The sequence below is a fragment of the Ochlerotatus camptorhynchus genome, unplaced genomic scaffold (assembly GCF_037179485.1).
Source record: "Ochlerotatus camptorhynchus isolate MF236.1 unplaced genomic scaffold, CSIRO-AGI_Acam_v1.1 ptg000091l, whole genome shotgun sequence".
Lineage (NCBI taxonomy): Eukaryota > Metazoa > Arthropoda > Insecta > Diptera > Culicidae > Ochlerotatus > Ochlerotatus camptorhynchus.
In genome coordinates, this window is record NW_027040581.1 from 607,933 (window position 1) to 624,897 (window position 16,965).

Genomic DNA, 16,965 nt, shown 5'->3' on the forward strand with positions numbered 1-16,965 from the left:
GCATCAGTGAGCTATGATTCGCTACGAAAACATCCTTATCGAAAGCTTTCGTCTTCCACTTCCGGTTGCAAGTTCTCGTCCTCCGTACTGCCACAGTATTCCGTTAGCCGATACCGTGTTGGATCGCTTGATTGTCGCTATGGAAGGGTATCTTCGCACTCTCTCCAATTCATGTTTGTCACCAGCGACGGACTGCAGAAAGTGACGTCGATAATGGATTCCATCGGGCCATCTCTGCGAAAAGTGCTGCTGGTGCCTTCGTTGGACCGCCTAACTTCCAGCTTTGCCAGAGCACCTCCGATGACTACCGGTCTTCGTCCGATCAGCTCTTCGGTAAGTCCATCCAGCATCTCGTGGAACTGCTTCACCGTCTATCTAGGGGGTGCGTAGCAACTGCCTATGAAGATTCCGTTAATTTTGACGATCACGAAACCTTCGTATGAACTCGCAATCACTTCTTCTTGAATGGGGTATCTACCCATAACTTATATTGCAGCCATCCCAGCTCTATCCGCCACCTTGTTACCGGTATTGGGAGCGACTCGATACGGTTCCGCAATGATTGCAACGTCGCCCTTTGTTTCAGTTGTAGACTGCCACAACAGTTGCTGTACAGTGTCGCAATGATTGAGGTTTATTTGGTGCAGTAGTTTCTGCCTATGATAGTAAAAAGATTGTCATTAGTATCCCAACCACCAACCAAGTTATACCTCGTTCACATTGCAGCGTATATCACGTGATATACACTGTCTTGCAATGAGCACTCATACATCTAGTTTTCACTGGAAATACTATGTATGAGTGTTCATTGCAAGGCAGAATATATTCTTCGATGCAATCGGTGTAAATATTTGACAAATCTCAGGTAATCATGACAGCAGTAGGACTCTTTTCTTCATTCAAACTGTTTTCAATAATCAAACGGGGTATTAGACATAATAAACAGTAGGTCCTAACAGTGATGGAAAAGTTCGCAAAAAATCACTATGACTCGCGAACGTTTCCCTTGGAGAACTTCGTGAAATATCGCGAACTTTTCCAACACTGGGTCCTAATAACTAGTTTACTTGTTGACCTTGAAAATCGGGGAAATCCGATTGCTGGCAGTGAGAAGTTTATTGAGTCCTTGGCAAGCGGGATCCAGGATTTCCAGTACGATCCGGACGGAGGAGTTTTCTTCGCTGGCTGATATGTGAGGTACGAGGATGTTTTTCCAAAAGAAGACCAATCCCTGGATGACGCCCCCCGTGTGAGATCGCTTCTTCGCAAGCTAAGCACGCCTTTGCACGAGAAGTATGTCAACACCATTCTTCCCAAGCACCCCCGGGGTCACACTCTTGACGAGACCGTCGCAATACTGAAGAAACTGTTCGGTCGACAGAAGTCGGTTTTTCATTCCCGTTACCAGTGTCTCCAGTATGTAAAAGTGACGCGTATGACTTCACATCGTAGGCTGCCATGGTGAACAAACACTGTGAAGAGTTTCAGCTGTCCAAGCTCATACCGGACCAATTCAAAGCTCTCCGTTTGTGGACTCCAATCACCACGGGATGCGGACATACGAGCCAGATTGATCTCGGAGCTGGAAGCCGACAAAACCGCATTCAACGATTTGGGAGAAGCCGCCAGCAAGGTAATTCTGATGGTTGAGACCAAAGAAGCACGCACCGTCAACTTTGTATCTCGCAATCAGAATAATCCTCCTCTTAAGAAAAACCAAAAAGTGCCGAAAACGCCACGTTGAAAGTATGGCGACCATCACTTTGTTCGTGAATATCCGTTCACTTAGCACACCTGTTCCAGATGCAAGCAAAAAGGACACATGGAAGGGTACTGTTCCAGGAACAAACCGGCACCTTCGAAACCGTTCAAGCAGACGAAACACAGTGAGAACGTGAAGACGAAAAGCATATACATAGGAAGTTCATCCCGGTCGAGCCTAATGGTGCAGCAGCCAAACTTCAATACAACTCAGCGTCCGACATCACAATCATCCCAGAAGAGACTTGGATCAGCATCGGACAGTCACCAACTCAATCAACAGACGGAATAATCTGCAGTCACATCTTCTGTTGGCAACCTCAACCTTCTCGCCGAGTTCCAGTCTGAGATCACAGGAAATGTTATCAAGACTGGTCGCATTTTCATCTCCCCAAAGGTGGACGCAGAACTTGAAAGGCTCCAGAACAACGATATCATTTCTCCAGTTCAATTCTCGGATTGGGCAGCATCAATAGTCGTCGTACGCAAGTTGGACAACGTATCAGTCCGTGTATGTGGCGATCATAATTATCCAACGTGCTGGAATGTGATTGCCATCCGCTCCCCAGGAATGAACTGGATGAAGTCTGGCCTGCAGTTACATCCACTGTTGAAGATGTGGTGCAGTTTGTCCGTCAGTGCACTGCATGCGCTGAAGCAGCGAAGTCCCCGACGAAAGTAACCGTGGAATAGTGGCCTCTCCGGGACAAGCCATGGCATCGTGTCCATATTGATTTTCCTGGTTCAATTGATGGATACTACTATTTCGTCATAGTGGATGCATTCTCCATGTGGCCCGACATTTTTCGGAATCTATCACCACAACTGCAACCCCTAAATATGCTTCGTGAAACGTTTGCTCGCTATGGCAACCCGGACACGTTGGTTTCGAACGCAATTCACCAGCGAGCAATTTCAACAGTATTGCCGCGCAAATGACATTACCCATCTCCGCACTGCTCCTTACCATCCGCAGTCCAATGGCCAAGCGGAGCGGTTCGTTGATTCACTCAAGCGTGGCCTCAAGAAGGCCATACTGGAGCACCTGCAGACATTCCTTTCGGTGTATCGCTCAATTCCGAACCGAAACACACCACAATCGATGTCTCCAGCAGAAGCATTTCTCGGAAGACCAGTTTGGACTTGTTGAAGAAACCTGTTCCTGTTACTCAAGATGCCAAGAACCACAAACCAAACGAGCAGTTCAATCGTCGGCAGATCGAAGCTGCTGAGGTCGCATGTCAACCAAATGTGCCCTCGTCACAATTCTGATGTCCCAGAGCAATCGACGCAGCTGATACCATCAGAAATCCTGCTCGATGAGGTTAAAGATACCATAGCTGTACCAAATGATCTAGACTCGAAACTAATGATCCAGTAGCAAGTACATCCGGCACAAATCCGATGGTCATTCATGAAGCTGCTGTTCGAAATGCAGAAGTGCAGTCCGCACAAATACCCGTGCCATCTGAACCAGTTAGAGAATTCCTACGACGTTCCGTACGTGAATCAAGAATTCCACGATGGCTCTCTTGCTTTGATATTTTCTAAAGGGGGAGATGTAGTAGGCCTGCCTGAATGATAGCAGAAAGATTGTCATTAGTATTCCAAGCATCAACCAATTTAGACGTAATAAACAGTAACTCCTAACAACAACTAGTTTTACTTGTTGGCCTTGGTTACGGATATAACATAACATTTGGGTTATCTCCATTACTGCTGGTCTGCTATCGCCTTTTTGTATGCTGGGTATTTGAAGCCTCCCGTCGTATGATGGTTTCTGAAGGAACTACGTGGACAGGACGGGGCAATAATGAACTGGCCGAGACTTAACGAACAAAAGAATCTTTTATTAAAGCAAACTTGAATTGCTCACATCGAGCTCTTGAATTGGAATGACAGCGAAAAAATAACAGGAGTGACCAGGTCAGGTAATCCAACGACTACTTTGATTTCACCCCCTCTCGCTTGGATAGTCCCAGCATCGTCTGAAGTTCCTCAAATCGTCCGATGTCTAACGATTTAGTGAAGAAGTCAGTCAACTGGTTGTTGCTGGCAATCAGCTCCACCAATAGCTTACCAGCAGCGACATGATCACGAAGAAAATGGTGTTTAATGTCGATGTGTTTGACTCTCTTACTCTCCAAGTTCTTGGTCATACCAATGCATCCACGGTTGTCCTCGTATATGGTGATTGGTTCAATGTTCAGCTCACCGAGATCGTCTAGAACACCGACTAGCCATATTGCTTCCGATGCTGCAGCACTCAACGCTACATATTCAGCTTCGCTTGAAGAAGTTGCAACTGTTGTTTGCTTCTTGCTTGACCACGCAACAGTACATCCGAAAACACGGAAAACAAATCCGCTTACTGATTTCCGGTCGTCAGTATCGGTGGCCCAGTCTGAATCAGCAAACCCGATGAGTGGCGCCGCTTGATTGTCTCGAGTAAACGTCAAGCAACACTCCATTGATCCTTTTAAGTATCGTACAACCCGTTTCAGAGCTGTCCAATGTTGTTGTCCAGGTTGAAGTTGGAATCTCGCCAGATATCCGATAGGAAAGCAAATGTCCGGCCTTGTGGACATCATCACGTACATCAGGCTTCCCAATAATTCACGGTACGGTTCTTGGACACCTTCGGCCACTTGACGATCTAATTTCAATCCTTTCTCCATTGGCGTCCTTGTTGCATTGCACTCAGCCATGCCGAACTTCTGCAAGATCTTTTCCAGGCTGGTTTCTTGAAACAGCATCATTCTACCATTTTATTGATCGTACCGTATCTTCATCCCAAGAAAATGAGTCAACTCTCCACAAGCGATCATTTCAAACATCGCCGACAGTTCGCGTTTCAGCTTCATTATGGTGGTCAGCTGCATACCTGCTATCAGGAGATCATCGACATACAGCACGATGAAAACAACGTCTTTCCCCCTCTTGTTGATACGGGTGTATAGACAATAGTCGATCTTGGAACGTGTGAAACCTAGCCTAAGCAGCGCTTGATTGAATTTTTCGTTCCAACAACGAGGAGACTGCTTCAGACCATTCAACGATTTCTGTAGCTGGCACACCAGCCAAGGGTCTGCCTTGACGCCAGCCGGAATAGCCATGAAGATTCTCTCTTGCAGCTCACCATGAAGGAACGCCGTCTTGACGTGCATCTGATGGAACTGGTATCCCCTTTGTACGCCTACGGCCGGCACAATTCAAATCGTCGTCAACTTCGCAACGGGCGCATATGCTTCGTTGTAGTCCAGGCCAGCCTTCTGCAAGAAACCTTTGACTACCAGTCTTGCCTTGGATCGCACATGGTTTCCTTCTTCATCCTCTTTCACGCTTAAGACCCACTTCGACTGCAAGGGCTTGACACCGGCAGGGCATTCCACCGTCGTCCACACCTTATTCTCCTCAAGAGATTTTAACTAGTCTCTAACTGCGGTCATCCAGAGCTGTCGATTTTCCGGGGGATCTGGGAGAGTTGAAATTTTACCAGCAGATGTTGCTCTAAGCCCAGCAAAGAAGTCAAGTAACTTACCTGGGAGCCTGCGCTCCCGTTCACTGCGCCTAGTGTCAGACACTGAATAGTGCTCACCTCTATGTTGTGGTTTTCGGATGGAGCTTCTTCGGTTGGTTCTTCATCCAGATCAACGGTGCTTTGCGTATCCGGATCGACTTCATCTTCGGTTTCGCTTTCGATAACAGCTAGTGCTTCTTGTTCGACCGACGAATTGCCCCCCTCTGGCGGGGAAAGGGAACCTTCGAGCCTTCATCTTCTTCATTTGCGTATGGTAAAGAAACTTCATCGAACTTGATGTCACGAGAGATGAATACTTTTCTTGCTTTTCTGTCCCATAAGCGGTAGCCATTTGGAGCATAGACAATCATGATCGCCTCCCGACTCATACTGGGGCTTATTACGGGTGTCACTTCAAGGTGAAAACTTGTCACTTGTCGTCACGGTGATTTGTACGGCAGTATCACTTCCTTATCACCGTGTAGTGACACCCGTAATAAGACCAATTCTGTTAACCAGATGGTCGCTACATCCGGAGTCCACGTAGAAGATGGTTCGCTTGTTCTGCACCTTCGGTTGCTTCTGGTTCACCATGAACGAAACTGCTTTGCTTCCAACCGCTGCGTTGACGTTACCATCGGTTTTCTTGACACGACAATCTTTCATCATGTGGCCAGTTTTACCACATCGATGACACTTTCCGTTGAACTTTCGTTGCTTCTTATTTCTGCCTCCAACAAACGCTGCTGCCTTGTCTTCGCTCGAATCTCGAAAGTCGTTCTCGTTGATATTCTCTAGAGCCATCGGGAAGGGTGAGAAATAATTGCGATACCATGTCGTTCTCTTCGAGCTTCGAGTTGGCGTATGATATCGTCGAACTGTTGAAAATGATGCCGCATCGAAGTTCCTTCTTTCATACGGAGCCTGGCCAACTGCTTCTGCAACAGAGTCTGACTTGCTACAGACTTCTCCGCATATGTATCTTCTAGTGCCTTCTACATTTCTCGAGTAGTCTCCTTGTCCCGTATTATGCCTAGATATTCATCAGAAAGGAATCAAACTAGCAAGGACTTCGCTTTCCGATCTGTCTGCAATAACTTCGCCCTTCCCTGGTCCGATTCACCGGGAACTGGCTTGGTTAATACGTCTGAAACTTCTGCCGTATCCAGGTACAGTTGAAGTTCGTTCCATTCAACTGCAGAATTCCGGAGCCTTCCTTCGTAGACGAGCCCATAACCTGAAAGGAACTACGTGGCCAGGACGGGGTAATAATGAACAGGCCGAGACTTAACGAACAAATGAATGTTTTATTAAAGCAAACTTGAATTGCTCACTTCGAGCTCTTGAATTGGAGTGACAGCGAAAAAATAACAGGAATGACCAGGTCAGGTAATCCAACGACTACTTGGATTTCAGTTTCCGTCCTCTTTTTGCAGAGCATGCAGCTCGGTTGCTTCGTGCAGCCTCTTGCAATGTGACCCTTCTCTCCGCATTTCCTGCACAGATTACATCTGTCAGGGCCATTGCAGTTCCTCGCCTGGGGACCGAATCCCATGCACTTGAAGCATCGCGCCAGTTGCTTGGTAACCCGAGGAGTGGCTTTCAGCGAGCACACTGACTATCCAACCTTGACTTAGTCCATCTCAAACAGCTCCGGATTGACATCTCCCAGATCACACTGCACTTCTCAGCTTCTCTTCTGTGTGATGTTGTTACGGCCGAGAATTGATTACACAACAGTTAACGACTATTTAATCGTGTTTATTAAAGATAATAATCATGGAGTTTGTCTCGTGGTTTTCTTCACTCTCTCTTCTTTCTGAGCTTACTGTTTCTACTCAGCGAGAATCGAATGACACGACAAAAAGCAAGGTGTTTTAATATAAGGTGAAGTGATACACTCAAAGAAATAGCCCCTTATTATCGATGTCACTTCACGATGAAGTGACAACTTATCAGTCACGGTGAAGTGATTCCCATTTGATTTACACGGCAATCACTTCACCGTGAGTGAGAAGTGGTCACTTCACGTCGTTTTCACCGTGAAGTAAAACTCGCAATAAGGGCCATAGCATTTGACCACTGTCTCCTGGGATAGAGCTCTTACGCTCGGCCCTTCGCCAAGCTCCTTGAAGGCTAAGCTCTTGATCGAAGGATCCTTCTTCAGCTCAAAGAGCATCTCGCCTTTCTGGGTGCGCCTGGTTTTCACCACGTTCTCTCCTAGTTCCTTCAACTCCGGATCATCTCAAACCTTACGGAGGATTGCTGCGTACGCCGTTTTGTCCTTTGCTTTGACGATCAGAGTCGCGCTCTTTCCACCGTCAAACCGACATGAATGACCATAGCAAAAACAATAAAATTTGTGACCAAAGCACACTACTGACATCTGACTCCGTGTTCACGGAAAATATTTAGCTAAGCCATGAACCCGCATGCAAAAGTTGTGTTCGTGTCTGATCGATTCTGGACAAATTATTTTTATCTAGATCAAAAAATCCTATGGTTTTGACAGTTCGGATCACTGCACATTTAAATTGGCCGTTTACGATTTTTGGGCATAATTCAGAATTAAGTGTCATGTCGGTTTGTCGGTGCTCTTACTTCGCTCCCGATGAGCTGGGACGGGATTTCAAGCCAATTTGCTGTCAAATCCGAGCCAGTTGCTGATTGGAAATGTGGAGTAAAAAGGACAGAAGGATCACAGCAACCTAACTGGCAGTGATGCCGGAATCAATGTTGACGCTAATGGCGTTGTTAATTGTTTATATTTGCGAAAGGAAAGCTGAAAAATGCGTACTTTAGACGATGGATGTTGTTGTTTGTTAATGGTTGTTTTTATTGTGTTCAGCAAAATTAACGTACAAAGTGCTATACTGCGGTAGAAACTCCGAATCATCATTGCTCAACTGCTTCAAACACCACGCACAAATTTTCGAAATGCATTCATGAAAAACATTGAGAAGAGTGAAAAGCTCTATTGTCAAATCCCGTCCCAGCCGACGAGGCATGGGTTTCTCCTTCTGTTCTTCTTTTTCCTTCCGTTCCACTTCCCCTTCGGCTTCTTGACGGTACGCCATCCTTCCTTGTCGTTCAACTCCTTTTCCTCTTCTCCGAAAGTGGATTTCGGAGTCTCTTCGGCGTCTCCTGTTCTTCAGTTGTTGCTTTCTCTTTGGCCTCGATCAGTGCCCTTTCGGAAGTCTCGGCTCTCGTCCTCAGTGCATCCTGTTCACGTTCGGCAGCAATCATGGCGGATTTGATACCCGTTTGGTCACCCAATCACTTATAGGTTCTAAGCAAAGGGTCAGACTGGCCTCAAGTAAAGAGCCTTAGTAGTCTTTAGAAGATGCCCTACCTACCAGATCTCTGGAAAAGACTCCAACAGAACTCCGGAAGACACTGTAGTCGGGTTGTCCAAACTGCCGGGCTGTCTCCTTAAAATGTAGGTACTTCTAAGAAGGCTTTGAGGTTTAAATTTTCTCAAGACCTGCAGAATTGTTAACTAATTAGTCAAACTGAAATGTCAAGTCAACGAACAATGCCAAATCATCAGAAAATAACGATTCTTTAACCAATGATTCTTTTTCCTTCCTTTCCAGCAAGCGCCAATGTCTTTCACGCAGCAGCTGCAGAAACACTCCCGGCATCACAATTCCAAATCGCACCACATTGTACAGCAGCAGCACCAGCCGCACCATCAGGTTTCCGCTGGCGGCACAAACAGCAAGTACGGTGGCAAGAAACATTCCCAGATTCTGCCAAACGTAGAAGAGTACCAGACGAATATTGGTAAGCAGCCTGTTCCGGAGATATCCGCTGAATGTGACTCTAGTAACCAACCATGTTCCTCTCCCCCTTCCCCACGCAGCTTCAAACATTCGAATGAATCACCCGACCGATGCGGACATGTTCGACCTGGGCTGCATGTCGCCGCTTTACGCGACTCCGCCGCACTCGCCGAGCAGTGACATCAGCTCGCCCGGTCAGAACCAACCGCCCTCGTCGTTGGCCCTGCTCGGCAAGCAGTTCGAAGAGATGAACATCAGTCTGTCGAACAACAGCACCATCATGCACCCGCCGGACAACCATTTCGCGCGGGACACCCACATGCGCATCATCCTGGGCAACAATCAGAAGGAACAGCAGCAGGGAGGGTGAGTTCGGTCGTAACGTTTCGTTTGGGGGAAGATTCTTAATTTAACTTTTTTTTTGTCTTCAGGAAATCATCGAAACGCAGCGGCATTGCAACGAATCCGGCCATGCGGTTGATCCGCAACCGGATCGATTCGGCGGCGCAGTTGATCCGGCGGACGAACAACATCCTGACCAGCGGCGGAAGCAACCAGGGTTCGTCCAGCATTGGCGTCAAGTCCGGTACGTTCCAGTGGCGGAAGGAGAGCCAGATGTAATAAGGCCGACAACAGGGAGTATCCTTTCGAAATCTTTCCAAAATCAACTGCCTAGGAAGCCCCTAGGTAATTGCCATGTGCACTGTTATTTTCGGAGGGCGCGCGCGTGAAAAGTATTAACAAAGTGAACACATTTTGCACCAAACAAAAGTTGCGCTAGTTCGCGTGGAAAAGATGTGCCGTGTATTCTTCTTTGGTTTTCGGTAGTGTTTGGTAGGAACTGTGCAGTGCAGAGTCCGCCGCTCGCGATGAGATAGCATATAGGCTTACAGAACGTATTCAGAAACATACCAAACTTACTAAAATGCTAAACATGTTGGTAGGTAACTGCAAAATTGTTAGGATGAGAATCAATGCACCAAACTGTTGTGAAGCGCACTTCTTTTACTCTGTAGGAAGAGTAGGAATAGGTTAATATCAGTCAACCAATCAAATACTCCCTGTTAGTGGTTAGTGCAATGATGGGGTCTCTGAGGATGGTAGATGGCGCAGTTAGCAAATTCATGTTTTAGTTTCCTTGTGTTAGTGCCATTTTGAGTTTAATTTTCGTTGAGTTTTCGAACATTGTGATGACTGATTTGAAAGTGTGTTCATAAGTGTTATTAAGAGCCATATAAAAATCTCAAACTGTCAAACTTGTTGGTTTCAAAATTGTTTCCTCGAGTGTTCGCTACGAGATGGCACCATGATTGTCTGCCGTCAAAAATTTTGAGTTTATTCAGCTACTCAGTTACTGATCTGAACATAATTATTTTCGTTTCGCGCCATGTACGAAATCTACCGCAACGATTCCGAACCTCATACTAATAGAACTACCGATCGACTGATCAGATTATTGGAGCGGGCCTAAACTGGTGATCCCGAAAGGGTGGAACACTCATCCGGAGAATATAGATATATGTACTACTCCCAGTTACTTCTGCAGCAAAGGTTCTATTTTTATCCAAACCAAACAGAAAACTATTACGCTCCCTTCTCCAAAACCAATCTTATAACCGCACGTATAAAGTGCAGTTACATGAATGCATGAAAATCTAATCTTATTCAGTAATAAACATATTTACCGATCAAAATTTAAAACAAAAGCATGTAAGTACATCAAAATTAATACAGTCTAACACATCCCTAAAAGAAACTAAAAACAAAAAGTATTTGAAGCAAAAATATGAAGCATATAAGCTTATCACATTTTACGGAGCAGAAACCTAAAAAAACAACAATGAACAAAAGCAAAAGCATTTAATTTTAGATATATAAAAAATAATATATATATAATGAATGCAAGAACTCCACTCCCACTTGAAATAAGTTGCGTATTTGAAACAAACACACAAACCAAGAAAGAAGGAGAGAGAGAGAGAGAGTGAAACATTTGAGAAAGAGTTAGGTTTGCCAATTCTAGTCCCCGTGTTTTTTTTTTGTTCGTTTACTTTATAGGTTTATGGAATTTTTGTTTTTGTAAAAAGCAATTCTCTTTTCTCTCATTTGGGTGTCCTCCTCTCCACAAAGAACGTGTGTATGATAAATGAACTAAATTAATCTCCGTAGGAAGTAGTTTTTTTCTTTAGTGCCAGTGGGAAAACGCTCGCCCTATTTATACGGTCCGATATAGCATTATTTATTTCCAACGATAGAATATTACAATATTATTATTTTTTTTAGTTAAGCGAGTCGAACTGAAAGAGAAAGGGTGTCAATCAAGTAAAACTGTGTATTTATTAAACGGTATTTGTACAATTATTATTTTGATAATGCAATTTTTTCGCCTTCGACCCACTTTACGTTGATTGAGATAATCACACGTTTTCACCACGCATTACCCAAACTCGAACGTACTTTCTGGTGGTGGTGATCGTCAAGAGCAACCACTGCAGCAAAATAAAAGCAAACCATGGACAAAATTATAGTAGACTTTAGAGAATATAAAACTGAAATCAATTTCCAAATGATCCGGCTGTTTCCATCGCGTGGCGAACGAGTATCCGAAATTCCATTCCATTGATTCGATTTTTTTTACGTAGGACAACTTCCTTGTGGAATATACTAACCTTACCAATCAGACTGTCCAAAGAAGTCGTCTCCACTCTACTCGATCCATGGCCACACTTCGCCAGCCTCGTAGTCTGCGAAGGGTCCAGTGAGCGCTCAACTTCCGAGCCAAGCAGACGTACTTACGCTATCGCTATTTCTGGAAGTCGATCTCAAGCTATATATCATTTTTCGCGCATCGTTTTTCCATCGCCGAGCCGTAGCGTGTTCCCGGGTACTACGACTCCACGATGGCGCGTCGCGCGAACACATTCCGCTTCGATTATGCGATGTTGCCGAAAAAACCGGACTATGCAAAAGTGCAAAACTTTGTTGGAACCATGTTGGGTTTAAAGCCCGGTGAAGTGCTGAGAATACAGTGTAGCAGAAGTCTCGGGTGTGCCTTCGTGAAGGTCGTCGACCTGGAGCTGGCACAAAAAGTGTGCGAAGAACACGACGGAAAACACGAAGTGCAAGTGGGTGAGGGGAAGACGGTTCCCCTGCGAATAACCATGGAAGACGGGGCAGTGGAGGTGAAGCTGTACGATCTGTCTGAGGACGTATCGGACGAAGCCATCATCAAATTCCTGTCCGCGTACGATGACGTCATCTCAGTTCGCGAACACATGTGCGGAGGTGATTTGTACTTTCCGGGCATTTCCACTGGTGTTCGGATTGCCAAGATGATCGTGAAACACAACATCGAGTCGTGGGTCACTATCGACGGGGAATCGACGTTGCTATCCTATTTTGGTCCACGTCAAACTTGCCGACACTGCCGGGATTTCATCCACATCGGCGCCACCTTCTTGCAGAACAAAAAGCTGCTAGTGCAGAAGTCGTATGCCGATGCGACAAAGCAGCCTGCACCAACACCAACCAAACCAAATGCGAAGCCACGCAGCCAAAAGCCAACTTTGCAGACAAAACCCCCACCGTCGAAGAAGCCGAAACAGCAGTTGTTGTCGGTTACACAAAAACCAATTAACACGCAATCGGAGACTTAATTTCCTCCACTCACTCTCCCCATCATACCCGTATCGGGTCCAAAACCGCCGCCGGAGAAAAGGTCGCTGTCCAACACGTCCGGTCAACAGCCCCCTGATGGTGGAAAATCCGATGGCAACGAGACAGACGACTCGGCAATGTCAACGCACAGCACAAACTCTAGAGGACGCCGTAGAACCAGAAAGCGACGAGATGGTATCGATGACGAGCGGGATCTGGAAAACCAATCGTGAATCCAATCGCCAGCTACAACATCGCTACTATCAATATAAACACGATCACCAACGAAACAAAACTCAACGCCTTCCGAACTTTTATCAGAACGATGGAGCTTGACATCGTGTTTCTGCAAGAAGTAGAGAACGAGCAGCTCTCGATTCCTGGCTATAACGTTGTCGCAAATGTCGAGAAGGGGGACTGCAATAGCGCTAAAAGAATACGTTCGGTTTTCCCATGTAGAAAAGAGCTTGGATGGCAGGCTCGTTGCTCTGCGGGTTGAAAACACCACATTGGCAAACGTATATGCACCGTCGGGAACAGCAATGCGTGCCGAGCGAGAACGCTTTTTCAATAATACCGTCGCCTTTTATCTTCGGCACAACACCGAACATCTAATACTTGCCGGAGATTTTAACTGTGTGCTACGATCATGTGACTCGTCGGGCTTCAACAGCAGCCCCGCTCTCCAGGCCACGGTACAGCAGCTACAACTCAACGATGTTTGGGTTAAGTTGTACCCCACGACCCCCTCCTCCACATACGTAACGCACAATTCGGTCTCCAGGCTCGACCGCATATACGTCAGCAATGGTCTATGCACGTATCTCCGGAGTGCAGCCACGCATGTATGCTCTTTTACGAACCACAAAGCGCTTACCGCAAGAATATGCCTCCCTAGCCTCGGACGCGAACCTGGTCGCGGTTACTGGTCCCTTCGTCCCCATATTCTCACTGCAGAGAACATCGAAGAGTTCCAGATTAGATGGCAATATGTAACCCAACAGCGACGGAACTTTCCAAACTGGATAACGTGGTGGATATCATGCGCTAAACCGAAAATTCTTTCTTTTTTTTCGGTGGAAATCTCGCGAGGTGTACAGGGAATTTCATGCTGAACACCAACGTTTGTATTCGCAGCTTCGGCAAGCATATGACAACTATTACCAAAATCCAACGATGTTGGCTACGCTCAACCGTGTGAAAGCGCAGATGCTTACTCACCAGAGAATGTTTTCCCAGCACTTTATGCGTATCAACGATACATTAATCGCAGGGGAAAATATCAGCACGTTCCAGCTTGGCGAGAGGCGAAGGAAAAAAACCGTCATAACAGAGCTGGGTATCGAGAATGGCGAGACTCTAAACAGCTCCGAAACAATTGAAAACCACCTGCTAAACTACTTCAGGGAGCTTTACACAGCGTCTGACGAGAGCGAGGAGGCACAATCTTTTTTCCACTGCGAACGAGTGATTCCAGAAAGCGACGAGCGAAACGAGGCGTGTATGGCTGAAATAACAACAGCAGAAATTATGTCATCTATTCGCACATCGGCTAAAAGAAAGGCTGCTGGCAGCGATGGGCTTCCCGTCGAATTGTACCAACGTACGTTCGATGTCATCCACCGAGAGTTAAATCTCGTTTTAAACGAAGCTATGACCACGGAGCTCCCCGCTGAGTTCGTCAACGGAGTGATCGTGCTTGTACGAAAGAGAGGAACTGTAAACACGGCACGAGGATACCGACCGATCAGCCTACTAAACGCAGACTACAACATCCTCAGCCGTATACTCAAATCTCGTTTGGAGACTGTGTTGAGGTCGTACCCGGTTTTGAGCGATGCGCAGAAGTGTTCTAACGAAGGGCACTCAATTTTTCAAGCAACTCTTTCTCTGAAGGATCGCATTGCAGAGCTGATAGCGAGGAAGCGGAGAGGGAAACTAATAAGCTACGATCTCGATCGAGTGTCCCACTCATTTCTCTATGAAACGATGCGGCAGTTGGGGATAAACCCAGCCTTCGTCGGTTTACTGGCTCGTATTGCCGGACAATCTTCGTCTCGCCTGCTGGTCAACGGGCATCTCTCGCAGAGCTTCGCCATCGAACGTTCGGTTCGCCAGGGGGACCCTTTGTCTATGATACTGTTCGTCATCTACCTCCATCCGTTTCTGCAACAACTGGAGCGACTCGTTGGCCCCGATCTCGTGGTGGCTTACGCAGATGATGTGTCTGTTATAGTTACCAGTACACGCGTGATTGAGCGCATCAATGACCTGTTCGGACGTTTTGAACGTGCCGCCGGCGCAAAGCTCAATAGATTGAAAACTGTTGCAATCAACGTCGGGCTCATTGATGGAGATCCACTGAATATGCCATGGTTGCAAACAGTAGAAACGGTGAAGATTCTTGGCATTTATTTCACTAACTCAATCCGCGCAATGACTAAGATTAATTGGGATGCTCAAGTTACCAAATTTGCTCAACATTTGTAGCTGCACTCGTGAGGGGACTTAACCTTCAACAGAAGGTTATTTTGCTAAATACCTATATCACGGGAAGGATTTGGTACGTGGCATCAATCCTTCCACCATATTGTGTCCACGCAGCGAAAATCACAATGGGTTTAATACCCATTTTAGCAACCCATGGGTTGTAACCGCGGGGTGCTAAATGGTTGTGCAAAATGAAAACTTAATCGTGAACGCACTCCCGGATAGTAGCGGGTCTTCAAATTTGAAGACCGAGTTGCAACGCGAGATGGGTTGCTATTTTCTTTGACAACAGAAACAAGAAAAGCCCGCCGAAGTATTTTTTGTTTTTGTTGTGAACTGGTCGGAGGAGGAAAAATAATAACAGTTGGTTCCAAGAAAAGAAAAGACTGTAACGTGAAAGGTAAGTAAATGTGAATTAACTGTTGTTTAATTAAATTTTTATTTTTAGGAAACTGCACGAGTCCGAAGCCGAAACTACAATGTGTTGAATCTGAACCTACCTAACTAATAAAAACCAAAGATTTAAGTAAACTAAAGGAGAAAAATCTATACAAATCTCCAATAAGGAGACCTAGGAGATGAGTACTTAAGGGGGTTAGATTTTGAGAAGTTCTTTAGTGGGAATGACACTGATGAAGACTGCACATTGTAGTCGAAATACGTATCTGTCGTGGATACCAAAATTTATTAAGTGGAATTAAATGGAAGATAACCTTTTTTTGCTGTTTTATTCAAGTATACTTACCAGAATAAACAGCCCATCGTTTTCTGCGAACTTACTTTTGTTCCTCTTGCTCCGACCATCACAAAACAAAAACAAATCAAAACCAAGACAAAGATGTTATTTGGGAACCCGCGGTGGGAGATAGAGACCCATTCGGTTCGTCATTTAACGACTGAAATGAGAACCAGCGGTGGAGATGCTCTTAGTAAGTAATGAATTCGAGAGTTAAGTATACTATAGACATCCCACCACTTGGAATAATGAAACCGTAAATGAGTTCTAGTTCAGTAGTGAGTGCCGGAGTGGTATTCATGTCCATTTGCTGCAAGCAGGTGGTAGGTTGCTCGATCGTCGTTTAGCGCGTTAGTGCATCGAATCGGTACAAATCCTTTGATGATTTGTTAACCTTTCCCGAATATCTCTCCTATCCCTGAATTTTGAGCCGAGCAGCGAATTGGATGATTGAAGATGTTTATTAGAGCAAAATGCCGATAGCGGGGGATGCAATTGATGAGAACGTGAGAACAATTTTCATTGTATCACGAAAATCTAACTGTTATGTCCTAAACCGTGCCGGTGGTTAGTGAGCTTTACTAAGAGTGGCAAAAAGTAGCTAACACGAAACGCTGAAAAATAGCTTGTGGAAAAAGTGTTAAGAGTCGAAATATTGGTCAAGAGGAAAAACGTTGGTCATTCTTTCGCTTAGACCGCCATTTTGATTGCGTAGAAGTAATGGTAATTCGAAGTGAGTTAGCTAAGTTTCGTGCAAGGGAAAGGACGGAACGCAATGAAGAGTCTAGGTAGGTAAATTCGGTGAAATATAGATTAGGCAATGAAAGGCAATGGAACGATATGGACAAAACAGGTACACACTTATCCAGTCAGTAATTTTTACTGAGTTTTTGAACTGCGGAACTTTTCGGTAAAATTTAAAAAATCTGTGAAAAATTTAAAGTTGAGAAAATGTGTTACGAAAATTTACAGACTTACTTCTGTTAACCCCGTGTAATGATGAAAAATAAAATTTG

At 45.5% G+C, this 16,965-nt stretch overlaps 1 protein-coding gene across 1 annotated transcript in view; it reads left to right on the forward strand.

Moving 5' to 3' along the window:
• The window catches only part of LOC135698606 (ankyrin repeat domain-containing protein 50), a 49,342-nt gene extending 37,744 nt beyond the window's left edge, over window positions 1–11,598 (forward strand). Inside the window, exons 6-8 of the mRNA XM_065218650.1 lie at window positions 8,878–9,067; window positions 9,147–9,432; window positions 9,498–11,598. Coding sequence (XP_065074722.1) covers window positions 8,878–9,067; window positions 9,147–9,432; window positions 9,498–9,687 — 666 coding nt within the window. The 3' untranslated portion in view covers window positions 9,688–11,598. The remainder of the gene's footprint in view (window positions 1–8,877; window positions 9,068–9,146; window positions 9,433–9,497) is intronic.
• Window positions 11,599–16,965: the final 5,367 nt, after the last annotated feature.